Here is a 26,881-nt window from a genome sequence, read left to right as displayed (position 1 = left end):
GGGTAAATGGGTCTTTTTCTGCATGGCAAGCTGTAACTAGTGGGGTGCCACAGTGTTCGGTCCTTGGGCCCCAACTATTTACAATCTATATTAATGACTTGGATTCAGGAATAGAAGGTACTATAGCTAAATTTGCAGATGAAACCAAAATAAGTGGGAAAGTAAGTTGCAATGAAGAAATAAGAAATTTACAAATTAATATGGACAGGTTAGGTCAATGGGCCAAAATTTGGCAGATGGAGTTTAACGTGGATAAGTGTGAGGTTATCCATTTTGGTCGGAAGAATAAAAAGGCGACTTATTTAAATGGAGAGAAACTTCAGAATGCTTCAGTGCAGAGGGATCTGAGTGTCCTCGTGCATGAATCGTTGAAAGCTAGTATGCAGGTACAGCAGGTAATAAGGAGGGCAAATGGAATTTTGGCATTTATTGCTAAAGGAATAGAGTATAAAAATAGGGAAGTGTTGTTGCAACTGTACAAGGCATTGGTGAGACCGCACCTGGAGTACTGTACACAGTTTTGGTCCCCTTACTTGAGGAAGGATGTAGTTGCATTGGAGGTGGTTCAGAGGAGGTTCACTAGATTGATTCCAGAGGTGTGGGGCTTGTCTTAAGAGGAGAGATTGAGCAGTTTAGGCCTATACTTGCTAGACTGTAGAAGGATGAGAGGAGATCTAATTGTAGTATATAAGATGCTAAAGGGGATAGACAAAGTAGACGTGGAGCAGATGTTGCCCCTTGTGGGGCATTCTAGAATGAGAAGCCATAGTTTTAGACTAAGGAGTGGTTGATATAAGTCAGAGATAAGGAGGAATTACTTTTCTCAAAGGGTTGTGAATCTGTGGAATCTCCTAGTTCTTGTTCTCACCTGTCCCCCCACCCCTTCTCACCCATTTTGACACGCCTTCTCACCTGTCCCCTCACTCATCTCAACTGTCATCCACTCCTTCTCACCTGTCTCCCACTACCTCTCGCCTGTTCCCCAATTCCCTCTCACCTGCCTCCTCAGTCCACCTCACCTCCTCCCATACTCCTTCTCACCTGTCCCCTAACTATTCTCACATGTCCCCTATGCTTTCTCACCTATCCCTCCACTCCTCCTCACCTTCCCCCAATCTTTCTGACCTGTCCCTCATTCTTTCTTACCTGTCTTCTCATTCCTGTGTCCCACTCTTTCTCACCAGTCCACTCACTCCTTCTCACCTGTCCCCCACTCCTTCTCACCTGTCCCCCACTCCTTCTCACCTGTCCCCATTCTTCTCACCTGTCCCCCACTCTTTCTCACCTGTCCCCCACTCCTTCTCACCTGTCCCCCACTCCTTCTCACCTGTCCCCCACTCTTTCTCACCTGTCCCCCACTCCTTCTCAGCTGTCCCCACTCCTTCTCACCTGTCCCCATTCTTCTCACCTGTCCCCCACTCCTTCTCACCTGTCCCCCACTCCTTCTCACCTGTCCCCCACTCCTTTTCACCTGTCCCCCACTCCTTCTCACCTGTTCCCCACTCCTTCTCACCTGTCCCCCACTCCTTCTCACCTGTCCCCTACTCCTTCTCACCTGTCCCCCACTCCTTCTCACCTGTCCCCCACTCCTTCTCACCTGTCCCCTACTCCTTCTCACCTGTCCCCCACTCCTTCTCACCTGTCCCCTCACACCTTCTGACCTGTCCCCTACTCCTTCTCACCTGTCCCCCACTCCTTCTCACCTGTCCCCCACTCCTTCTCACCTGTCCCCCACTCCTTCTCACCTGTCCCCCACTCCTTTTCACCTGTCCCCCACTCCTTCTCACCTGTCCACCACTCCTTCTCACCTGTCCCCTACTCCTTCTCACCTGTCCCCCACTCCTTCTCACCTGTCCCCCACTCCTTCTCACCTGTCCCCCACTCCTTCTCACCTGTCCCCTCACACCTTCTGACCTGTCCCCTCACACCTTCTGACCTGTCCCCTCACTTTTCTCAACTGTATCCCACACTTGCTCACTTGTCCCCAATCTTTCTCACCGGTCCCCCAGCCCTTTTTGCCTGTCACCCATTCCTTCTCACCTGTGCCCTCACTCTCTCTCACCTCTCCCCTCGCTATTCTCACATGTGCCCTCTCTCTTACCTCTCCCCTCACTCATTCTCACTTGTGCCCTCGCTCTCTCTCACTTCTCCCCTCACTCATTCTCACCCGTGCCCTCACTCTCTCTCACCTCTGCCCTCACTCATTCTCACCTGTGCCCTCACTCTCTCTCACCTCTCCCCTCGCTATTCTCACATGTGCCCTCTCTCTCACTTCTCCCCTCACTCATTCTCACCCGTGCCCTCACTCTCTCTCACCTCTGCCCTCACTCCTTCTCAACTGTCCCATCACTCATCCTCACCTGTTGCCTCTCTCTGTCTCACCTGCCCACCATTCATTCTGACCTGTCCCCCACACTTCCTCATCTGTCCCCCACACTTTCTCACCTGTCCCCAATGCTTTCTCAAGTGTCCCCCATGCTTTCTCACCTGTCCCCTGCACTTTCTCGCCTGCCCCCCACACTTTCTCGCCTGTCCCCCACACTTTCTCGCCTGCCCCCATACTTTCTCACCTGTCGCCCATCCTGCCTCACCTGTCCCCCACTCCTGCTCATCTGCCCTCCATTCATTCTGACCTGTCTCCTCATTCATACTCACCTGCACCCTCACTCCTTCTCATCTGTCCCCCATTTTTTCTCATCTATGCCCTCACTCCTTCTCACCTGTCCCCAATCTTTCTTACCTGCCCACTCACTCCTTCTCACATGTTCCCCAGTCTTTCTCACCTGTAGCCTCACTCCTTTCCACCAGTTCCCACACTCCTTCTCACCTGTTCATTCAATCCTTCTCACATGTCCCTCACTCTTCTTACCTGTGCTATCACTCCTTCCCATCTGTCCCCTCACTCCATCTCACCTGTGTCCTCACACCTACTCACCTGCTCCCCCCCCACTCTTTCTCACCTGTGTCCTCACACCGACTCACCTGCCCCCTCACTCCATCTCACCTGTGTCCTCACACCTACTCACCTGCCCCCCCCACTCTTTCTCACCTGTGTCCTTACACCTACTCACCTGCCCCCCTCACTCCATCTCACCTGTGTCCTCACACCTACTCACCTGCCCCCCCACTCTTTCTCACCTGTGTCCTCACACCTACTCACCTGTCCCCCCCACTCTTTCTCACCTGTGTCCTTACACCTACTCACCTGCCCCCCTCACTCCATCTCACCTGTGTCCTCACACCTATTCACCTGCCCCCCACTCTTTCTCACCTGTGTCCTCACACCAACTCACCTGCCCCCCTCACTCCATCTCACCTGTACCCTCACACCTACTCACCCGCTCCCCCCACTCTTTCTCACCTGTGTCCTCACACCTACTCACCTGCCCCCCTCACTCCATCTCACCTGTACCCTCACACCTACTCACCTGCTCCCCCCACTCTTTCTCACCTGTGTCCTCACACCTATTCACCTGCTCCCCGCACTCTTTCTCACCTGTGTCCTCACACCTACTCACCTGTGCCCCCATCCTTCCTGCTTCTAGCTTGTAGCTGGCGAATCGCTGCCCAGGTGCCTTTTCATATCACAGCTGGGTGTAAGCAACTGGCACTATGACTCGTCCACCAGAGTAACTGGATGACTCCCTCAGCGGCAGCCCTGGGATTGGCTCCTGATGTGGTAATGTGGGTGGAGCTCCCGCCTCCTGTTCACCTGTGCATGTTGACAACACAGACCCCATCCCAAAATCAGGACTTCAATGTGAACTACAAAACCCTGTTCCCTCTCTTTCTCTCTCTGTCTATGTCTTTCTCTCTGATCTCTCTGCCTCACTATCTCTGTCTCTCTTTCTCTCCCTCATTGTGCTTCACTTTCTCTCCCTCTCTCTGTCTCTTTCTCTGCCTCTGTCTCTCTAACTCTGTCTCTTTCTCTCTTTGTGTCTCTCAGTCTCTCCCACCGCCAGACTGATTCCTGATTATCCTAACAAGAGAGATTGAAGAGACTGGGCCTCTATTCTGTTCAGAAGAATGAGAGGTGTCCCACACTCTTTCTCACCTGTACCCAACTCTTTCCACCTATCCCCAACTCCTTCTCACCTTCTCACCTTCCAGCATCTACCCTGTCAAGCCCTGGAAGAATTTTGCCTCAATGAGATCATCTCTCATTCTTCAAAACTCTTGCCCAGCTTCCTCAATCTCTCCTACAGGACAATCCTGCCATCCCAGGGATCAGTCTGATGAACCTCCGCTGCACTCCTTCCATGGCAAGTGTATCCTTCCTTAGATAAGGAGACCAAAACTGTGCACAATACTCCAGGTGCAGTCTCACCAAGGCTCTATACAACTGCACCAGGACATCTTTACTCTTGTACTCAAATCCCCTTGTGATGAAGGCCAACATAACATTCACCTCCCTAATTACCTGCTGCACCTGCATGTTAGCTTTCAGTGATTCATGAACAAGGACACCCAGGTCCCTTTGGACATCAACACTCTCACCATAAAGAAATACTCTGCCTTTCGGTTTTTTCTACCAAAGTGGATAACTTCACAGTTTTCCACATTATAATCCATCTGCCAAGTTCTTGCCCATTCACTTAGCCTGTCTAAATCACCTTGAAGCCTCCTTGCATCCTCCTCACAACTCTCATTCTTGCCTAGTTTTGTGGCCCCAGCACTGATCCTTGAGGTACCCCAATAGTCACAGCCTTCCCTCCCGAAAATGACCGATTTATTCCTACTTGCTGTTTTCTGTCCATTAACCAGTTCTCGATCCATACACATATGTTACTCCCAATCCCATGTGCTCTAATTTTGTTTACTAACCTCCTGTGTGGGACCTTATTGAAAGCCTTCTGAAAATCCAAATACACCACATCCACTGGTTCCCCCTTATCTACCCTGTGAGTAACATCCTCAAAAAACTCCAACACGCTTGTTAAACGTAACTTCCCTTTCATAATTTCCTGTGGACTCTGGCCAGTCTCCATTATTTTCTAAGTACCCTGTTCTCACATGCTTTATAATATAATCTAGCATGTTCCCCTACTGCTGATGTCAGACTAACGGGTCAGTATTACTCCATTTTCTCCCTCCCTCCATTCTTATCAATAATATTTGTTTTCACTTCCTCAGTGTTGCTAGTCTATTGCTTCTCGAATATTACTGGAAGGTTTTGTGCACCCCTCTCCATGAAGACAGGCTCAAAGAATGTCAACAGTTTCTCTGCCATTCCCATCTTCCCAATGATAAATTCTCCTGTCACCCCCTGTTGTTAGGTCACGGAAATCAGCAATGTGAAGAATATTACCCGCTTACCGAAGGACACAAAGCGCCAGGCAGTCGGTCTTATCTTCAACGATGACACCTCCCGCACATTTACCTGTGACTCAGGTAAGGTCAAGCAAGACTGACATTACAAACACACAGGTACACTGCATGACCGGAGAGCACAGTGGGATTAGGTGCTACCGCTCAAACTTAGAGCAAGTACGACTGTACCACAGTGAGACGTAGTGAGCATAGAACACGGTACCCCAGTGAGAGTGAGTGTGTGTGTGGTACTGTACGTCAGTGCGACTGAGTGATTGTGGAATTGGTACCTCGGTGTGAGTCAATGTGTATGGGACTATACCCCAGTGAGAGTCAGTGTGTGTGTGGAACTGTACCCCAGTGAGAGTCAGTGTGTGTGGAAATGTACCCCTGTGTGAGTCAGTGTGTGTGGAACTGTATCCCAGTGAGAGTCACTGCATGTGGAACTGTACCCCAGTGAGAGTCAGTGTGTATGGAACTGTACCTCAGTGAAAGTCAGTGTGTGTGGAACCCGTACCCCAGTGAGAGTCAGTGTTTATGGAACCCCTACCCCAGTGAGAGTCAGTGTGTGTGGAACACATACCCCAGTGAGAGTCAGTGTGTGTCGAATTGCACCCCAGTTAGAGTCCATGTGAGTAGAACGCGTACAAGTGACAGTGAGTGTGCATGGAAACTGTACACCAGTGAGGGTTAGTGTGTGTGGAACCCATACACCAGTGAGAGTCAGTGTGTGTGGGACCAGTACCCCAGTGAGAGTCAGTGTTTGTGGAACTGTACACCAGTGAGAGCCGGTGTGTGTGGAACCCATACCCCAATGAGAGTCAGTATGCCTGGAAACCGTGCCCCAGTCAGAGTCAGTGTGTGTGGATCTGTTCCCTAGTGAGAGTCAGTGTGTGTGCAACCCGTATCCCAGTGAGAGTAAGTGCGTGTGGTACTGTACCCCAGTGAGTGTCAGTTTGTGTGGAACCCGTACCCCAGTGAGAGTCAGTGTGTGTGGCACTGTAACCCAGTGAGAGTCAGTGTGTGTGGAACTGTACCCTGGTGATATTCAGTGTGTGTGGAACTGTACCTCAGTGAGAGTCAGTGTGTGTGGAACCCGTACCCCAGTGAGAGTCAGTGTTTGTGGAACCCGTACCCCAGTGAGAGTCTGTGTGTCTGGAACTGTACCTCAGTGAAAGTCAGTGTGTGTGGAACCCGTACACCAGTGAGAGTCAGTGTTTGTGGAACCCATACCCCAGTGAGAGTCAGTGTGTGTGGAACACATACCCCAGTGAGAGTCAGTGTGTGTCAAATTGCACCCCAGTTAGAGTCCATGTGAGTGGAACCCGTACAAGTGACAGTGAGTGTGCATGGAAATTGTACACCAGTGAGGGTTAGTGTGTGTGGAACCCATACACCAGTGAGAGTCAATGTGTGTGGGACCAGTACCCCAGTGAGAGTCAGTGTATGTGGAACTGTACACCAGTGAGAGCCGGTGTGTGTGGAACCCATACCCCAGTGAGAGTCAGTATGCCTGGAACCCGTGCCCCAGTCAGAGTCAGTGTGCGTGGATCTGTTCCCAAGTGAGAGTCAGTGTGTGTGGCTCTGTAACCCAGTGAGAGTCAGTATGTGTGGAAATGTATCCCAGTGACAGTCAGCGTGTGTGGGACTGTATCCCAGTGAGAGTCAGCGTGTGCGGAACTGTATCCCAGTGACAGTCAGCGTGTATGGAAATGTACCCCAGTGAGTGTCAATTTGTGTGGAACTGTACCTCATTGAGTGTCAGTGTGTGTGGAACTGTACTCCAGTGAGAGTCAGCGTCTGTGGAAATGTATCCCAGTGAGAGGCAGCGTGGGTGGAACTGCATTCCAGTGAGAGTCAGTGTGTGTGGAACTGTATCCCAGTGAGATACAGTAGTTTTGGAACTGTACCCCAGTGAGTGTCAGTGTGTGTGGAACTGTACACAGTGAGAGCCCACGTGTATGGAACTGTATCCCAGTGAGAGCCAGCGTGTGTGGAACTGTACCCCAGTGAGACTCAGCATTTGTGGAACTGTATCCCAGTGATCGTTAGCGTGTGTGGAACTGTATCCCAGTGAGCGTTAGTGTGTGTGGAACTGTACCCCAGTGAGGGTCAGCGTGTGTGGAACTGTACCCCAGTGAGGGTCAGCGTGTGTGGAACTGTACCCAAGTGAGAGTCAGTGTGTGTGGAACTGTACTCCAGTGAGAGTCAGCGTGTGTGGAACTGTATCCCAGTGATCGTTAGCGTGTGTGGAACTGTATTCCATTGAGCGTTAGTGTGTGTGGGACTGTAACCCAGTGAGAGTCAGCGTGTGTGGAACTGTACCCCAGTGAGAGTCAGTGTGTGTGGAACTGTACCCCAGTGAGAGCCAGTGTTTGTGGAAGTGTACCCCAGTGAGAGCCGGTGTGTGTGGAACCCATACCTCAGTGAGAGTCGGTGTGGGTGGAAATGTATCCCAGTGAGTGTCGGTGTGTGTGGAAATGTACCCCAGTGAGACTCGGTGTATGTGGAACTGTATTCCAGTGAGAATCAGTGTGTGTGGAACTGTATCCCAGTGAGAGTCATTGTGTATGAAACTGTACCCCAGTGAGAGCCAGTGTGTATGGAACTGTACCCCAGTGCAAGTCAGTGTGTGTGGAACCCGTACCCCAGTGAGGGTCAGTGTGTGTGGAACACATACCCCAGTGACAGTCAGTGTGTGTCGAATTGCACCCCAGTTAGAGTCCATGTGAGTGGAACCTGTACAAGTGACAGTGAGTGTGTGTGGAAACTGTACACCAGTGAGGGTCAGTGTGTGTGGAGCCCATACACCAGAGAGAGTCAGTGTGTGTGGGACCAGTACCCCAGTGAGAGTCAGTGTATTTGGAACTGTACACCAGTGAGAACCGGTGTGTGTGGACCCCATACCCCAGTGAGAGTCAGTATGCCTGGAAACCGTGCCCCTGTCAGAGTCAGTGTGAATGGATCTGTTCCCAAGTGAGAGTCAGTGTGTGTGCAACCAGTATCCCAGTGAGAGTAAGTGCGTGTGGTACTGTACCCCAGTGAGTGTCAGTTTGTGTGGAACCCGTACCCCAGTGAGAGTCAGTGTGTGTGCAACTGTACCCTGGTGATAGTCAGTGTGTGTGGGACTGTGCCCCAGTGAGAGTCAGTGTGTGTGGAACTCTATCCCAGTGAGAGTCGGCGTGTGTGGAACTGTATCCCAGTGAGAATCTACGTGTGTGGAACTGTATCCCAGTAACATTCAGCGTGTGTGGAACTGTACCCCAGTGAGTGTCAATTTCTGTGGAACTGTACTTCATTGAGAGTCAGTGTGTGTGGAACTGTACTCCAGTGAGAGTCAGCGTGTGTGGAAATGGATCCCAGTGAGAGGCAGCATGGGTGGAACTGCATTCCAGTGAGAGTCAGTGTGTGTGGAACTGTATCCCAGTGAGAGTCAGTGTGTTTGGAACTGTAACCCAGTGAGAGTCAGTGTGTTTGGAACTGTAACCCAGTGAGTGTCAGTGTGTGTGGAACTGTACCCAGTGAGAGCCAGCGTGTGTGGAACTGTATCCCAGTGAGAGCCAGCGTTTATGGAACTGTATCCCAGTGATCGTTAGCGTGTGTGGAACTGTATCCCAGTGATCGTTAGCGTGTGTGGGACTGTATCCCAGTGAGCGTTAGTGTGTGTGGAACTGTACCCCAGTGAGAGTCAGCGTGTGTGGAACTCTATCCAAGTGAGAGTCAGCGTGTGTGGAACTGTATCCCAGTGAGAGTCTATGTGTGTGGAACTGTATCCCAGTGAGAGTCAGCGTGTGTGGAACTGTACCCCAGTGAGTGTCAATTTCTGTGGAACTGTACTTCATTGACAGTCAGTGTGTGTGGAACTGTACTCCAGTGAGAGTCAGCGTGTGTGGAACTGTAACCCAGTGAGTGTCAGTGTGTGTGGAACTGTACCCAGTGAGAGCCAGCGTGTGTGGAACTGTATCCCATTGAGAGCCAGCGTGTGTGGAACTGTATCCCAGTGAGAGCCAGCGTGTGTGGAACTGTACCACAGTGAGAGTCAGTGTGTGTGGTACTAGTATCCCAGTAAGAGTCAGTGTGTGTGGCACTGTACCCCAGTGAGAGTCAGTGTGTGTGGAACCGCGCCCCAGTGAGTGCCAGTGTATGTGGAACTGTACCCCAGTGAGAGCCTGTGTGTGTGGATCTGTATCCCAGTGAGAGTCAGTGTGTGTGGAACTGTACCCCAGTGAGAGTCAGCGTGTGTGGAACTGTTTCCAAGTGAGCGTTAGCGTGTGTGGAACTGTATCCTGGTGAGAGTCAGCGTTTGTGGAAATGTACCCCAGTGAGAGTCAGTGTTTGTGGAACTGTATCCCAGTGAGAGTCGGCGTGTGTGGACCTGTACCCCAGTGAGAGTCAGTGTGTTATGTAACTGTACCCCATTGAAAGCCAGTTTGTGTGGAACCTGTACACTACTGAAGTCAATGTTTGTGGAATCCATACCCCAGTGAGAGTCAGTATGTATGGAACACATACCCCACTGACAGTCAGTGTGTGTCGAATTGTACCCCAGTAAGAGTCCATGTGTGTGGAATCCGTACAAGTGACAGTGAGTGTGCATGGAACCCGTACACCAGTGAGGGTCAGTGTGTGTGGAACCCATACACCAGTGAGAGTTAGTGTGTGTGGGACCAGTACCCCAGTAAGAGTCGGTGTGTGTGGCACTGTACCCCAGTGAGAGTCAGTGTGTGTGGAACTGTACCCCGTTGAGATTCAGTGTGTGTGGGACTGTGCCCCAGTGAGAGTCAGCGTGTGTGGAACTGTATCCGAGTGAGTGTAAATGTGTGTGGAACTGTACCCCATTGAGAGTCTGTGTGTGTTGAACGGAACCCCAGTCAGTATCAGTGTGTATGGAACTGTATCCCAGTGAGAGTCTGCATGTGTGGAAGTGTACCTCAGTGAGTGTCAGTGTGTGTGGAACTATACCCCAGTGAGAGTCAGCGTGTGTGGAAATGTATCCCAGTGATCGTTAGCGTGTGTGGAACGGTATCCCAGTGAGCGTTAGTGTGTGTGGAACTGTACCCCAGTGAGAGTCAGTGTGTGTGGCACTGTAACCCAGTGAGAGTCAGTGTGTGTGGAACTGTACCCTGGTGATATTCAGTGTGTGTGGAACTGTACCTCAGTGAGAGTCAGTGTGTGTGGAACCCGTACCCCAGTGAGAGTCAGTGTTTGTGGAACCCGTACCCCAGTGAGAGTCTGTGTGTCTGGAACTGTACCTCAGTGAAAGTCAGTGTGTGTGGAACCCGTACACCAGTGAGAGTCAGTGTTTGTGGAACCCATACCCCAGTGAGAGTCAGTGTGTGTGGAACACATACCCCAGTGAGAGTCAGTGTGTGTCAAATTGCACCCCAGTTAGAGTCCATGTGAGTGGAACCCGTACAAGTGACAGTGAGTGTGCATGGAAATTGTACACCAGTGAGGGTTAGTGTGTGTGGAACCCATACACCAGTGAGAGTCAATGTGTGTGGGACCAGTACCCCAGTGAGAGTCAGTGTATGTGGAACTGTACACCAGTGAGAGCCGGTGTGTGTGGAACCCATACCCCAGTGAGAGTCAGTATGCCTGGAACCCGTGCCCCAGTCAGAGTCAGTGTGCGTGGATCTGTTCCCAAGTGAGAGTCAGTGTGTGTGGCTCTGTAACCCAGTGAGAGTCAGTGTGTGTGGAACTGTATCCCAGTGACAGTCAGCGTGTGTGGGACTGTATCCCAGTGAGAGTCAGCGTGTGCGGAACTGTATCCCAGTGACAGTCAGCGTGTATGGAAATGTACCCCAGTGAGTGTCAATTTGTGTGGAACTGTACCTCATTGAGTGTCAGTGTGTGTGGAACTGTACTCCAGTGAGAGTCAGCGTCTGTGGAAATGTATCCCAGTGAGAGGCAGCGTGGGTGGAACTGCATTCCAGTGAGAGTCAGTGTGTGTGGAACTGTATCCCAGTGAGATACAGTAGTTTTGGAACTGTACCCCAGTGAGTGTCAGTGTGTGTGGAACTGTACACAGTGAGAGCCCACGTGTATGGAACTGTATCCCAGTGAGAGCCAGCGTGTGTGGAACTGTACCCCAGTGAGACTCAGCATTTGTGGAACTGTATCCCAGTGATCGTTAGCGTGTGTGGAACTGTATCCCAGTGAGCGTTAGTGTGTGTGGAACTGTACCCCAGTGAGGGTCAGCGTGTGTGGAACTGTACCCCAGTGAGGGTCAGCGTGTGTGGAACTGTACCCAAGTGAGAGTCAGTGTGTGTGGAACTGTACCCCAGTGAGTGTCAGTGTGTGTGGAACTGTAGCCAGTGAGAGCCAGCGTGTGTGGAACTGTACTCCAGTGAGAGTCAGCGTGTGTGGAACTGTATCCCAGTGATCGTTAGCGTGTGTGGAACTGTATTCCATTGAGCGTTAGTGTGTGTGGGACTGTAACCCAGTGAGAGTCAGCGTGTGTGGAACTGTACCCCAGTGAGAGTCAGTGTGTGTGGAACTGTACCCCAGTGAGAGCCAGTGTTTGTGGAAGTGTACCCCAGTGAGAGCCGGTGTGTGTGGAACCCATACCTCAGTGAGAGTCGGTGTGGGTGGAAATGTATCCCAGTGAGTGTCGGTGTGTGTGGAAATGTACCCCAGTGAGACTCGGTGTATGTGGAACTGTATTCCAGTGAGAATCAGTGTGTGTGGAACTGTATCCCAGTGAGAGTCATTGTGTATGAAACTGTACCCCAGTGAGAGCCAGTGTGTATGGAACTGTACCCCAGTGCAAGTCAGTGTGTGTGGAACCCGTACCCCAGTGAGGGTCAGTGTGTGTGGAACACATACCCCAGTGACAGTCAGTGTGTGTCGAATTGCACCCCAGTTAGAGTCCATGTGAGTGGAACCTGTACAAGTGACAGTGAGTGTGTGTGGAAACTGTACACCAGTGAGGGTCAGTGTGTGTGGAGCCCATACACCAGAGAGAGTCAGTGTGTGTGGGACCAGTACCCCAGTGAGAGTCAGTGTATTTGGAACTGTACACCAGTGAGAACCGGTGTGTGTGGACCCCATACCCCAGTGAGAGTCAGTATGCCTGGAAACCGTGCCCCTGTCAGAGTCAGTGTGAATGGATCTGTTCCCAAGTGAGAGTCAGTGTGTGTGCAACCAGTATCCCAGTGAGAGTAAGTGCGTGTGGTACTGTACCCCAGTGAGTGTCAGTTTGTGTGGAACCCGTACCCCAGTGAGAGTCAGTGTGTGTGCAACTGTACCCTGGTGATAGTCAGTGTGTGTGGGACTGTGCCCCAGTGAGAGTCAGTGTGTGTGGAACTCTATCCCAGTGAGAGTCGGCGTGTGTGGAACTGTATCCCAGTGAGAATCTACGTGTGTGGAACTGTATCCCAGTAACATTCAGCGTGTGTGGAACTGTACCCCAGTGAGTGTCAATTTCTGTGGAACTGTACTTCATTGAGAGTCAGTGTGTGTGGAACTGTACTCCAGTGAGAGTCAGCGTGTGTGGAAATGGATCCCAGTGAGAGGCAGCATGGGTGGAACTGCATTCCAGTGAGAGTCAGTGTGTGTGGAACTGTATCCCAGTGAGAGTCAGTGTGTTTGGAACTGTAACCCAGTGAGAGTCAGTGTGTTTGGAACTGTAACCCAGTGAGTGTCAGTGTGTGTGGAACTGTACCCAGTGAGAGCCAGCGTGTGTGGAACTGTATCCCAGTGAGAGCCAGCGTTTATGGAACTGTATCCCAGTGATCGTTAGCGTGTGTGGAACTGTATCCCAGTGATCGTTAGCGTGTGTGGGACTGTATCCCAGTGAGCGTTAGTGTGTGTGGAACTGTACCCCAGTGAGAGTCAGCGTGTGTGGAACTCTATCCAAGTGAGAGTCAGCGTGTGTGGAACTGTATCCCAGTGAGAGTCTATGTGTGTGGAACTGTATCCCAGTGAGAGTCAGCGTGTGTGGAACTGTACCCCAGTGAGTGTCAATTTCTGTGGAACTGTACTTCATTGACAGTCAGTGTGTGTGGAACTGTACTCCAGTGAGAGTCAGCGTGTGTGGAACTGTAACCCAGTGAGTGTCAGTGTGTGTGGAACTGTACCCAGTGAGAGCCAGCGTGTGTGGAACTGTATCCCATTGAGAGCCAGCGTGTGTGGAACTGTATCCCAGTGAGAGCCAGCGTGTGTGGAACTGTACCACAGTGAGAGTCAGTGTGTGTGGTACTAGTATCCCAGTAAGAGTCAGTGTGTGTGGCACTGTACCCCAGTGAGAGTCAGTGTGTGTGGAACCGCGCCCCAGTGAGTGCCAGTGTATGTGGAACTGTACCCCAGTGAGAGCCTGTGTGTGTGGATCTGTATCCCAGTGAGAGTCAGTGTGTGTGGAACTGTACCCCAGTGAGAGTCAGCGTGTGTGGAACTGTTTCCAAGTGAGCGTTAGCGTGTGTGGAACTGTATCCTGGTGAGAGTCAGCGTTTGTGGAAATGTACCCCAGTGAGAGTCAGTGTTTGTGGAACTGTATCCCAGTGAGAGTCGGCGTGTGTGGACCTGTACCCCAGTGAGAGTCAGTGTGTTATGTAACTGTACCCCATTGAAAGCCAGTTTGTGTGGAACCTGTACACTACTGAAGTCAATGTTTGTGGAATCCATACCCCAGTGAGAGTCAGTATGTATGGAACACATACCCCACTGACAGTCAGTGTGTGTCGAATTGTACCCCAGTAAGAGTCCATGTGTGTGGAATCCGTACAAGTGACAGTGAGTGTGCATGGAACCCGTACACCAGTGAGGGTCAGTGTGTGTGGAACCCATACACCAGTGAGAGTTAGTGTGTGTGGGACCAGTACCCCAGTAAGAGTCGGTGTGTGTGGCACTGTACCCCAGTGAGAGTCAGTGTGTGTGGAACTGTACCCCGTTGAGATTCAGTGTGTGTGGGACTGTGCCCCAGTGAGAGTCAGCGTGTGTGGAACTGTATCCGAGTGAGTGTAAATGTGTGTGGAACTGTACCCCATTGAGAGTCTGTGTGTGTTGAACGGAACCCCAGTCAGTATCAGTGTGTATGGAACTGTATCCCAGTGAGAGTCTGCATGTGTGGAAGTGTACCTCAGTGAGTGTCAGTGTGTGTGGAACTATACCCCAGTGAGAGTCAGCGTGTGTGGAAATGTATCCCAGTGATCGTTAGCGTGTGTGGAACGGTATCCCAGTGAGCGTTAGTGTGTGTGGAACTGTACCCCAGTGAGAGTCAGTGTGTGTGGAACTGTACCCCAGTGAGAGCCAGTGTATGTGGAACTGTACCCCAGTGAGAGTCAGTGTGTGTGGAACTGTACCCCGTTGAGATTCAGTGTGTGTGGGACTCTGCCCCAGTGAGAGTCAGCGTGTGTGGAACTGTATCCCAGTGAGTGTAAATATGTGTGGGACTGTATCCCAGTGAGAGTCAGCGTGTGTAGAACTGTACCCCAGTGAGTGTCAATTTGTGAGTAACTGTACCGCATTGAGAGTCTGTTTGTGTTGAATGGTACCCCAGTGAGTGTCAGTGTGTAAGGAACTCTATCCCAGTGAGATTCTGCGTGTGTGGAACTGTACCCCAGTGAGTGTCAGTGTGTTTGGAACTGTACCCAGTGAGAGCCAGCGTGTGTGGAACTGTATCCCAGTGAGAGTCAGCGTGTGTGGAACTGTACCACAGTTAGAGTCAGTGTGTGTGGAACTGTACCCCAGTGAGAGTCATTGATTGTGGAACTGTACCCCGTTGAGATTCAGTGTGTGTGGGACTGTGCCCCAGCGAGAGTCAGCGTGTGTGGAACTGTACCCCAGTGAGAGTCAGTGTGTATGGAACTGTACCCCATTGAAAGCCAGTTTGTGTGGAACCTGTACACTACTGAAGTCAATGTTTGTGGAATCCATACCCCAGTGAGAGTCAGTATGTATGGAACACATACCCCACTGACAGTCAGCGTGTGTCGAATTGTACCCCAGTAGGAGTCCATGTGTGTGGAACCCGTACAAGTGACAGTGAGTGTGCATGGAACCCGTACACCAGTGAGGGTCAGTGTGTGTGGAACCCATACACCAGTGACAGTCAGTGTGTGTGGGACCAGTACCCCAGTAAGAGTCAGTGTGTGTGGCACTGTACACCAGTGAGAGTCAGTGTGTGTGGATCTGTAACCCATTGAGATTCAGTGTGTGTGGGACTGTGCCCCAGTGAGAGTCAGCGTGTGTGGAACTGTATCCCAGTGAGTGTACATGTGTGTGGAACTGTATCCCAGTGAGAGTCAGCGTGTGTGGAACTGTACCCCAGTGAGTGTCAATTTGTGTGTAACTGTACCCCATTGAGAGTCTGTGTGTGTTGAACGGAACCCCAGTCAGTGTCAGTGTGTAAGGAACTGTATCCCAGTGAGAGTCTGCGTGTGTGGAACTGTAACCCAGTGAGTGTCAGTGTGTGTGGAACTGTACCCATTGAGAGCCAGCGTGTGTGGAACTGTATCCCAGTGAGAGCCAGTGTGTGTGGAACTGTATCCCAGTGATCGTTAGCGTGTGTGGAACTGTATCCCAGTGAGAGTCAGTGTGTGCGGAACTGTACCCCAGTGAGAGTCAGTGTGTGCGGAACTGTACCCCAGTGAGAGTCAGTGTGTGTGGAACTGTACCCCAGTGAGAGCCAGTGTATGTGGAACTGTACCCCAGTGAGAGCCGGTGTGTGTGGATCTGTACCCCAGTGAGAGTCAGCTTGTGTGGAACTTACCCCAGTGAGAGCCGGTGTGTGTGGATCTGTACCCCAGTGAGAGTCAGTGTGTGTGGAACTGTAGCCCAGTGAGAGTCAGTGTGTGTGGATATGGACCCCAGTGAGTGGCAGTGTGTGTGGAACTGTACCCAGTGAGAGCCAGCGTGTGTGGAAATGTATCCCAGTGAGAGCCAGCGTGTATGGGACTGAACTCCAGTGAGAGTCAGCGTGTGTGGAACTGTATCCCAGTGATCGTTAGCACGTGTGGAACTGTATCCCAGTGAATGTTAGTGTGTGTGGAACTGTACCCCAGTGAGAGACAGTGTGTGTGGAACTCTACCCCAGTGAGAGTCAGTGTGTGTGGAACTGTACCCCAGTGAGTGCCAGTGTATGTGGAACTGTACCCAAGTGAGAGCCTGTGTGTGTGGATCTGTATCCCAGTGAGAGTTAGCGTGTGTGGAATTGTATCCCAGTGAGAGTCAGTGTGTGTGGAACTGTATCCCAGTGAGCGTTACCGTTTGTGTAACTGTAACCCAGTGAGCGTTAGTGTGTGTGGAACTGTATCCCAGTGAGAGTCAGCGTGTGTGGAACTGTATCCCAGTGAGAGTCAGCGTGTGTGGAACTGTACCACAGTTAGAGTCAGTGTGTGTGGAACTGTACCCCAGTGAGAGTCATTGATTGTGGAACTGTACCCCGTTGAGATTCAGTGTGTGAGGGACTGTGCCCCAGCGAGAGTCAGCGTGTGTGGAACTGTACCCCAGTGAGAGTCAGTGTGTATGGAACTGTACCCCATTGAAAGCCAGTTTGTGTGGAACCTGTACACTACTGAAGTCAATGTTTGTGGAATCCATACCCCAGTGAGAGTCAGTATGTATGGAACACATACCCCACTGACAGTCAGCGTGTGTCGAATTGTACCCCAGTAGGAGTCCATGTGTGTGGAACCCGTACAAGTGACAGTGAGTGTGCATGGAACCCGTACACCAGTGAGGGTCAGTGTGTGTGGAACCCATACACCAGTGAGAGTCAGTGTGTGTGGGACCAGTACCCCAGTAAGAGTCAGTGTGTGTGGCACTGTACACCAGTGAGAGTCAGTGTGTGTGGATCTGTAACCCGTTGAGATTCAGTGTGTGTGGGCCTGTGCCCCAGTGAGAGTCAGCGTGTGTGGAACTGTATCCCAGTGAGTGTACATGTGTGTGGAACTGTATCCCAGTGAGAGTCAGCGTGTGTGGAACTGTACCCCAGTGAGTGTCAATTTGTGTGTAACTGTACCCCATTGAGAGTCTGTGTGTGTTGAACGGAACCCCAGTCAGTGTCAGTGTGTAAGGAACTGTATCCCAGTGAGAGTCTGCGTGTGTGGAACTGTAACCCAGTGAGTGTCAGTGTGTGTGGAACTGTACCCATTGAGAGCCAGCGTGTGTGGAACTGTATCCCAGTGAGAGCCAGTGTGTGTGGAACTGTATCCCAGTGATCGTTAGCGTGTGTGGAACTGTATCCCAGTGAGAGTCAGTGTGTGCGGAACTGTACCCCAGTGAGAGTCAGTGTGTGCGGAACTGTACCCCAGTGAGAGTCAGTGTGTGTGGAACTGTACCCCAGTGAGAGCCAGTGTATGTGGAACTGTACCCCAGTGAGAGCCGGTGTGTGTGGATCTGTACCCCAGTGAGAGTCAGCTTGTGTGGAACTTACCCCAGTGAGAGCCGGTGTGTGTGGACCTGTACCCCAGTGAGAGTCAGTGTGTGTGGAACTGTAGCCCAGTGAGAGTCAGTGTGTGTGGATATGGACCCCAGTGAGTGGCAGTGTGTGTGGAACTGTACCCAGTGAGAGCCAGCGTGTGTGGAAATGTATCCCATTGAGAGCCAGCGTGTGTGGGACTGAACTCCAGTGAGAGTCAGCGTGTGTGGAACTGTATCCCAGTGATCGTTAGCACGTGTGGAACTGTATCCCAGTGAATGTTAGTGTGTGTGGAACTGTACCCCAGTGAGAGACAGTGTGTGTGGAACTCTACCCCAGTGAGAGTCAGTGTGTGTGGAACTGTACCCCAGTGAGTGCCAGTGTATGTGGAACTGTACCCAAGTGAGAGCCTGTGTGTGTGGATCTGTATCCCAGTGAGAGTTAGCGTGTGTGGAATTGTATCCCAGTGAGAGTCAGTGTGTGTGGAACTGTATCCCAGTGAGCGTTACCGTTTGTGTAACTGTAACCCAGTGAGCGTTAGTGTGTGTGGAACTGTATCCCAGTGAGAGTCAGCGTGTGTGGAACTGTACCCCAGTGAGAGTCAGTGTGTATGGAACTGTAACCCATTGAAAGTCAGTTTGTGTGGGACCTGTACACTACTGAGAGTCAATGTTTGTGGAATCCGTACCCCAGTGAGAGTCAGCATTTATGGAACACATACCCCACTGACAGTCAGTGTTTGTCGAATTGTACCCCAGTAAGAGTCCATGTGTGTGGAACCCGTACAAATGACAGTGAGTGTACATGGAACGCGTACACCAGCGAGGGTCAGTGTGTGTGGAACCCATACACCAGTGAGAGTCAGTGTGTGTGGGACCAGTACCCCAGTAAGAGTCAGTGTGTGTGGGACTGTGCCCCAGTGAGAGTCAGCGTGTGTGGAACTGTATTCCAGTGAGTGTAAATGTGTGTGGAACTGTATCCCAGTGAGAGTCAGTGTGTGTGGAACTGTACCCCAGTGAGTGTCATTTTGTGAGTAACTGTACCCCATTGAGAATCTGTGTGTGTTGAACTGTACCCCAGTGAGTGTCAGTGTGTAAGGTACTGTATCCCAGTGAGAGGCGGCGTGTGTGGAACTGTATCCCAGTGAGAGTCAGCGTTTGTGGAACTGTATCCCAGTGACAGTCAGCATGTGCGGAACTGCATCGCAGTGACAGTCAATGTGTGTGGAACTGTACCCCAATGAGAGTCAGTGTGTGTGGAACTGTACCCAGTGAGAGCCAGCGTGTGTGGAACTATACCCCAGTGAGAGTCAGCATGTGTGGAACTGTACCCCAGTGAGAGTTAGTGTGTGTGGAACTTACCCCTGTGAGAGCCGGTGTGCGTGGAACCCATACCCCAGTGAGAGTCGGTGTGTGTGGAAATGTACCCCAATGAGAGTCGGTGTGTGTGGAAATGTACCCCAGTGAGAGTCGGTGTATGTGGAACTGTTCTCCAGTGAGAGTCAGTGTGTGTGGAACTGTACCCCAGTGAGAGTCAGTGTGTGTGGAACTGTACCACAGTGAGAGTCATTGTGTATGAAACTGTACCCCAGTGAGAGCCAGTGTGTATGGAACTGTACCCCAGTGAAAGTCAGTGTGTGTGGAACCCGTACCCCAGTGAGAGTCAGTGTTTGTGGAACCCGTACCCCAGTGAGAGGCCATGTGAGTGGAAGCCTTACTAGTGACAGTGAGTGTGCATGGAACCTGTACACAAATGAGGGTCAGTGTGTGTAGAACCGATACACCAGTGAGAGTCAGTGTGTGTGGGACCAGTACCCCAGTGAGAGTCAGTGTATGTGGAACTGTATTCCAGTGATAGTCAGCGTGTGTGGAATTGTAACCCAGTGTGAGTCAGCGTGGGTGGAACTGTATTCCAGTGAGAGTCAGTGTGTGTGGAACTGTATCCCAGTGAGAGTCAGTGTGTGTGGAACTGTATCCCAGTTAGAGTCAGTGTGTTTGGAACTGTACCCCAGTGAGTGTCAGTATATGTGGAACTGTACCCAGTGAGAGTCAGCGTGTGTGGATCTGTATCCCAGTGAGAGTCAGTGTGTGTGGAATTGTATCCCAGTGAGAGTCAGTGTGTGTGGAACTGTACCCCAGTGAGAGTCAGCCTGTGTGGAACTGTATCTCAGTGAGCGTTAGTGTGTAAGGACTGTATCCCAGTGAGAGTCTGCGTTTGTGGTACTGTATCCCAGTAAGAGTCAGCGTGTGTGGAACTGTATCTCAGTGAGCGTTAGTGTGTAAGGACTGTATCCCAGTGAGAGTCTGCGTTTGTGGTACTGTATCCCAGTAAGAGTCAGCGTGTGTGGAACTGTATCCCAGTGAGAGTCAGTGTGTGTGGAGCTGTATCCCAGTTAGAGTCAGTGTGTTTGGAACTGTACACCAGTGAGAGTCAGCAGGTGTGGAACTGTACCCCACTGACAGTCAATGTGTGTGGAACTGTACCCCAGTGAGAGTCAGCAGGTGTGGAACTGTACCCCAGTGACAGTCAGTGTGTGTGGAACTGTAGCCCAGTGAGAGTCAGCATGTGTGGCACTGTACCCCAGTGAGCGTCAGTGTATGTGGAACTATACCCCAGTGTGTGTCAACGTGTGTGGAACTGTGCCCCAGTGAGCGTTAGTGTGTCTGGGACCCGTACCCCAGTGAGAGTCAGTGTGTGTGGAAATATACCCCAGTGAGAGTCAGCGTGTGTGGAACTGTATCCCAGTGAGAGTCAGTGTGTGTGCAACAGTATCCCAGTGAGAGTAGATATGTGTGGAACTGTATCCCAGTGAGAGTCAGCGTGTGTGGAACTGTACCCCAGTGAGTGTCAATTTGCGTGTGACTGTACCCCATTGAGAGTCTGTGTGTGGAACTGTATCCCAGTGAGTGTTAGCGTGTATTGAACTGTATCCCAGTGAGAATCAGTGTGTGTGGAGCTGTATCCCAGTTAGAGTCAGTGTGTTTGGAACTGTACCCCAGTGAGTGTCAGTATGTATGGAACTGTACCCAGTGAGAGACAGCGTGTGTGTAACTGTACCTCAGTGAGAGTCAGCGTGTGCGGAACTGTATCCCAGTGAGAGTCAGTGTTTGTGGAACTGTACCCCAGTGAGATTCAGCGCGTATGGAACTGTACCCCAGTGAGAGTCAGCATGTGTGGATCTGTACCCCAGTGACAGTCAGTGTGTGTCGAATTGTACCCCAGTTAGAGTCCGTGTGAGTGGAACCCGTACAAGTGACAGGGAATGTGCATGGAACCCGTACACCATTGAGGGTCAGTGTGTGTGGAACCCATACACCAGTGAGAGTCAGTGTGTGTGGGACCATTACCCTAGTAAGAGTCAGTCTGTGTGGCACTGTACCCCAGTGAGAGTCAGTGTGTGTGGGTCCAGTATCCCAGTGAGAGTCAGTGTGTGTGAGTGAGAATAAGTGTGTGTGTACTGTACCCCAGTGAGAGTCAGTGCGTGTGGAACTGTACCCCAGTGCATTCAGTGTGTTGAACTGTATCCCAGTGAGAGTTTGTGTGTGTGGAACTGTACCCCAATGCATGTCAGTGTGTTGAACTGTACCCCAGTGAGAGTCAGTGTGTGTTGAACCGGGACCCCAGTGAGAGTCGGTGCGCGTGGAGGCTCTTCCCTCGTGGATGATACTGAACCAGATGGGGGCTACAATAATCGGTGATGGTTTGGTGGCCATCATTATAGTGGCTATCTTAATGGGCTGAAGTTTTCGCTGAGCGGGCGCACGCCCAACTCTTTCGAGCATAAATTAGCGTGTGATGGCATCGGATGAGCGTGCCAACGTCATCGCGCACTTGTGTGATATTTTGGTCGACAGGTGCACACTGTTAATTACAAAGCCAGTTAAGGCCTTTAAAAAGGCAGTTAAGCTGGAATTTTCATCACTCATGTTATTTTGCACTCTTCACATGGGCAAAACAGGCAGGTTGGCATCCGACAATTTGCTAAACCTCATCCACGAGCAGGATAAAAAGGGTCAGCAGCATTGCCAGTGAGGGTAGTCTGGAGTTTGGGAGACAGTTTTCTGCTGGCTGCTTATTTGTACTTGGCAGCTTCATCTCTGTTCGGGGCTTCATTGATATAATTTCCAGGCTTCATTTCAGGCCTCATTGCTCTCTGCCAGGCCCCCGGATGATTCAGACCGTGTGGACCCTTCCAGGTATCAGACAGCCTTCCCTTACCCTGGGAGTGGGGATTGTGGTCTCTGCTGGAGGCATCTCCTCTGAGGAGGAAGAGAGGGGCAGAAGGGAGAGGAGGCCAGGTGTCCCAATGCAGCTTCTGGGGGAGGGACCTGTGGGAGGACAGGCACTGGCACAAGGGGGTATGGGGCCAAGAGCAGCCCAAAGCGGAAGGGGCCATAGGAGACGCCACTATCCTGCTCCCAGGGTTTACAGGCGGTGATGCAGCTACTTCACTATGTCCGAGGTGCAGTGCTGAAGGAGGCTCTGCCTCTCCAGGGAGACCGTGACCTCCATTTGACAGGTGAACAGGCCTGAGATCATCTCCGACTGTGTGGGTGGACACCCCATGCAAGTGGCACTGAAGGTCACAGTGGCCTTCAGCTCCTATGCCTCTGGCTCTTTCCAGGGGTCTGCAGGTGCCCCCACGTCCAGGGTGTTATAGACTGTACACATGTGGCTATCAAGGCGCCAGCAGGTGAGCCCGGTGCCTTCGTCAACAGGAAGAGCTTCCACTCCATGAATGTGCAGATAGTGTGTGATCACAGGATGCTGATTCTACAAGTCTGTGCAAGGTACCCAGCCAGCTCCCATGACAATTAGATCCTGACTTGGAAATATATTGCTGTTCCTTCACTGTTGCTGGGTCAAAATCCTGGAACTCCATCCCTCAACAGCGCTGTGGGTGTACCTACACCACATGGACTGCAGCAACATGGCTGCATGATAACTGGTCTTGTGCTCAACCCTGTCCCCGACTGTCTGAGGCAGCTCATCACCACCTTCTCAAGGGCAACTAGGGATGGGTAATAAATGCTGGCCCAGCCAGCGAAGCCCACATCCTGTGAATAAATTTTAAAAAGTGGGGGATCTGTGTGGAGTCTCCCAATCAGCTGTCCACACTTGTGTCAAGCAGGTTACAGACGCTCTGTTCAGGCATGCATTGACCTTCATCCACTTCCATTGGGACCAGGCAAGCCAGAGGCTTCGCGGCCATTGCTGGCTTCCCCCACGTCCAGGGTGTTATAGACTGTACACATGTGGCTATCAAGACACCAGCAGGTGAGCCCGGTGCCTTCGTCAACAGGAAGAGTTTCCACTCCATGAACATGCAGATAGTTTGTGATCGCAGGATGTAGATTCTGCAAGTCTGTGCAAGGTACCCAGCCAGCTTCCATGATGCCCACATCCTCAGACACTCTCAGGTGCCGGGGCTCTTCAGTGCTCCAGCCTGGCTTGATGGATGGCTGCTGGGTGACAAGGGCGATCCCCTCAGAAGGTGGCTCATGACGCCTCTCCACCATCCAAGAACAGAAGCTGAGCAGCAGTACAATAGGAGCCACGGCACCACAAGGGCTGTGGTGGAGAGAACAATCGGTCTCCTCAAGATGCACTTCCAGTGCCTGGACCGCTCAGGGGGAGCACTCCAACACCCCCCAGAGCGGGTGTCAGTACCACTATCTGGCACTGACAAGAGGGGACCCACTGGAGGAAGGGGATGTTGACACAGCTCCACAAGCCCCTCGCTTCCAGCATTACATACTGGCATACCCTGCACCAGAAAGAAAAATTGTGAAGTATACTCAGACCATCAGAACCAAAGCAAATTTAATGTTATCATCACGTTGGAATCATTAACATATACAACGGGATATAGATCGGTTGGAGACTTGTGCGGAGAAATGGCAGATGGAGTTTAATTTGGACAAATGCGAGGTAATGCATTTTGGAAGGTCTAATACAGGCAGGAATTATACAGTAAATGGCAGAACCCTTAAGTGCATTGACGGGCAGAGGGATCTGGGTGTACAGGTCCACAGGTCACTGAAAGTGGCAACGCAGGTGGATAAGGTAGTCAGGAAGGCATATGGCATGCTTGCCTTCATTGGCAGGGGTATTGAGTATAAAAGCTGGGAAGCCATGCTGCAGCTGTATAGAACCTTGGTTAGGCCACACTTGGAATATTGCGTGCAATTCTGGTCACCTCATTACCAGAAGGATATGGAGGCGTTGGAGAGGGTGCAGAGGAGGTTTACCAGGACGCTGCCTGGTCTGGAGGTTATTAGCTATGAGGAGAGGTTGGAGAAACTCGGATTGTTCTCACTAGAGTGACGGAGATTGAGGGGCAACTTGATAGAAGTTTACAAAATTATGAGTGGCACGGACAGAGTAGATAGTCAGAAGCTTTTTCCCAGGGTGGAAGAGTCAATTACTAGGGGACACAGATTTAAGGTGAGAGGAGAAAACTATAGAGGATATGTACGGGGCAAGTTTTTTACACAGAGGGTAGTGAGTGTCTGGAATTCACTGCCAGAGGAGGTGGTGGAAGCAGGTACGATAGTGATGTTTAAGAGGCAGCTTGACAAATACATGAATAGGATGGGAATAGAGGGATACGGACCCCGGAAGTGCAAAATGTTTTAGTTGACGGGCAATATGATCGGCACAGGCTTGGAGGGCCGAAGGGCCTGTTCCTGTGCTGTACTTTCCTTTGTTCTTTGTTCTTGTTCAACTGAGCATCGGCCTGCTCCCCAGCAGTCCTCCGACAGCCGGCGCCCTGGGCACCCTCTGCCTCCGCCTGCACCTCAAGTGAGTGTGAAGTGCCCTCACCAATGTGCACCAAGATACCAGCCGCCAATCTAATGCCCACTGAGGTGCTGGTATCTGCGCTGGTACCTGCTTCAGAGAGCGGGTGTGATGCAGGTGACAGGGAAGCCCGTTGATCCTCTAGCATCAGGGGTGGCCCTACGGGGTCCAGAGAGCGAGTGTGTGCTGGTGAATCTAAAAGGGGAGAGCGAGGACATGTCATTAGTTTAAGTGTTCACCCTATCACTGTGCATGCCAGGACCCTGGTGAGACAATGGAGATCGGCATCATGGTGCCCTCGTCTTCCAATTATCAATGGGGACACCAGGTTCGAGGCTCCCATCAATGAAGAGACTGCACTAGAATGGTTGCACAACCCGAAAGCCTCACCTCTGTGCACTGCGCCCTTACCTTCGTCTGACACCCCAGCATCTCCATGCCCGGTTGCATGGGGAGCGTGCTGGCTCTCCAGCACGAGGACTTACTGCTCAAACCCGCTGAGCAGCAGAAGGGTGGGCGAACCTCTGCCTGTACGTGCCCTCTCTGCTTGGTTATGGCTCGTATTCTCCTGAAAGGACAGAGGAGCATTGATTAGTCCACTCTCTGCCTGCAGCACCATTGCAGCCTGGCCAACCCCACCTGAGGAGCACCTGGCAGGGCACATCCGAATCGTGGCCCTCGAGCCGCAAGGCACTCAGTCCAAGAAGCCAGGACTCACCCCCTTGGCCAGTTCCGTTGTGATTGATAGTTGACACTCAGACTCCAGCACCCGAGGTCCACCGGGGACAGCCACATCTTAACACTTCTGCACACTGACCCATGCCAACACGGTACTCACCCTTCCTGAGCGCAGCAGGTCATTGAAGCGCTTCTGGCACTGCACCCCTATGCGCTGCACCACATCATGGCTGCTCACCCAGGCTGCCACCTCCTCCCATGCCCTCTTTGTGAGGCGCAGTAGCCCCCTTCTCCCATCACTGGGGACAAGGGTGTCCCTCCTGGCAGCCACCTCCTCCAGGAGGGTGGTGAGGCATTGATCCGGAAAGCGGGGGGGGCCGAGTGCCCACCTGACCTGCCCTCCTGCCTGCTGTGTCCAGCCGCACTCAACTTGATACTTGAACATTGGAAGGTCAGAGGAGACTTCCAGTTCTTCAAGGGGCTGCCTGGGCTGTTTTAAACCAGCTGCTGAGTCACCATTGGACCCGGTGGCTGACAGGCACTCACCCTGCCTGGCTCTCCCAGACCATTGGGGAGCTGTGTTTCATGCTGGGCAGGCCTTCATTGGCAGATTGTGGGTGGCGGGCATTTCCTGGCTGACCCCAGGCCCGCTAATCGCACCCACCCGCCAACCTGAAAATCCTGGTCTGAATATATTCCAGGTTGATTAATGAATTGAACTGAAGTTCCACTAGCTGCCATGATGGAACTGAAGCCATGTCCCTGCAGCATAGCCTCTGGATTACTACTCCTGTCACATTACCACTTTGTTCCTTAATCACTCTTTTGAAGATTTGCCTCTGTTCCTCAATGTTGCCCAGTGATTGGAATATTTTGAATCTGTTGGAGAGGGCGGGCTGGAAGCTGTCTAACATCTCCTTATTCTTCACTTTCCTCACTGCAAATGGCTGTCCCTGCCTTCTTCAGCATCTGCTGGGTCTTGCCTAACACAGAGCTGGTGGTCAGATCCCACATCAGCATCTCCACATGTCCAGACATCTTGCAGGGATGACCCCCATATGCTACTGATGCATATATCATTCTAGGTGTTACCACCTGGAGACCTCCATGTCATTTTGTGGATGTCCTTGTGTTTGAAGAATTTATTCCCAATGCTGAACCCACTGCTGTTATAGAAGGTGAGCAAACACCCACTCTTTCCACTGAGTATACTGAGAGACCCGGTCATACTGCTCAGCCTTTGCCAGTTGTCATTGAACTCAGCGTTGAGGTCACTGATCAGTAGCTTGAAAATAGCTGGGTCCCTCAGCACACGTGTGCTACAATTCCTCTCCCCCTTTGTGACTGTCTCTGTTGCTGCAAAAAGCTGCAGGACAGTGACTTTGGCATCCCTTGTGTGGAATCTGGAGGTGATGATGTGATAGTTTACTGACTTCAACACTGATAAGCATCTGTTGAGTATGAGGCTGGCTCCATAGGTGTGGCATTCTTCCTGCCCAGAGGACAGGATCATCAGCCACTCACCACTGATTTGCCCTCAGTCTGGCCACCACATCTCACTGATCAGCACAGGAGAGGAACCAATAAAGAGCAGTGGATCACTGACCCAACAGGGAAGCTTACTGATGAAAGAAAGCTGGAAAAGAGCAAGAGGGACCAGGAAAAGAATGTTGAACAAAGACAAGGTGATGAGAAGTACAGAACATTGGATAAAACCATGAAGAGGAGCTG

The 26,881-nt window shown here is 51.5% G+C and overlaps 1 protein-coding gene across 1 annotated transcript in view; it reads left to right on the top strand.

Annotated features, from left to right (window-relative positions):
* The window catches only part of LOC144674610 (docking protein 4-like), a 154,303-nt gene that overhangs the window by 48,649 nt on the left and 78,773 nt on the right, over positions 1 to 26,881 (top strand). Inside the window, exon 3 of the mRNA XM_078535881.1 lies at positions 5,277 to 5,391. Coding sequence (XP_078392007.1) covers positions 5,277 to 5,391 — 115 coding nt within the window. The remainder of the gene's footprint in view (positions 1 to 5,276; positions 5,392 to 26,881) is intronic.

This window comes from Cetorhinus maximus, unplaced genomic scaffold (genome assembly GCF_964194155.1).
Source record: "Cetorhinus maximus unplaced genomic scaffold, sCetMax3.hap1.1 HAP1_SCAFFOLD_726, whole genome shotgun sequence".
Taxonomy (NCBI): Eukaryota; Metazoa; Chordata; class Chondrichthyes; order Lamniformes; family Cetorhinidae; genus Cetorhinus; species Cetorhinus maximus.
The sequence above is the reverse complement of the archived record's forward strand: the minus strand, read 5'-3'. Positions and strand labels throughout refer to the sequence as shown.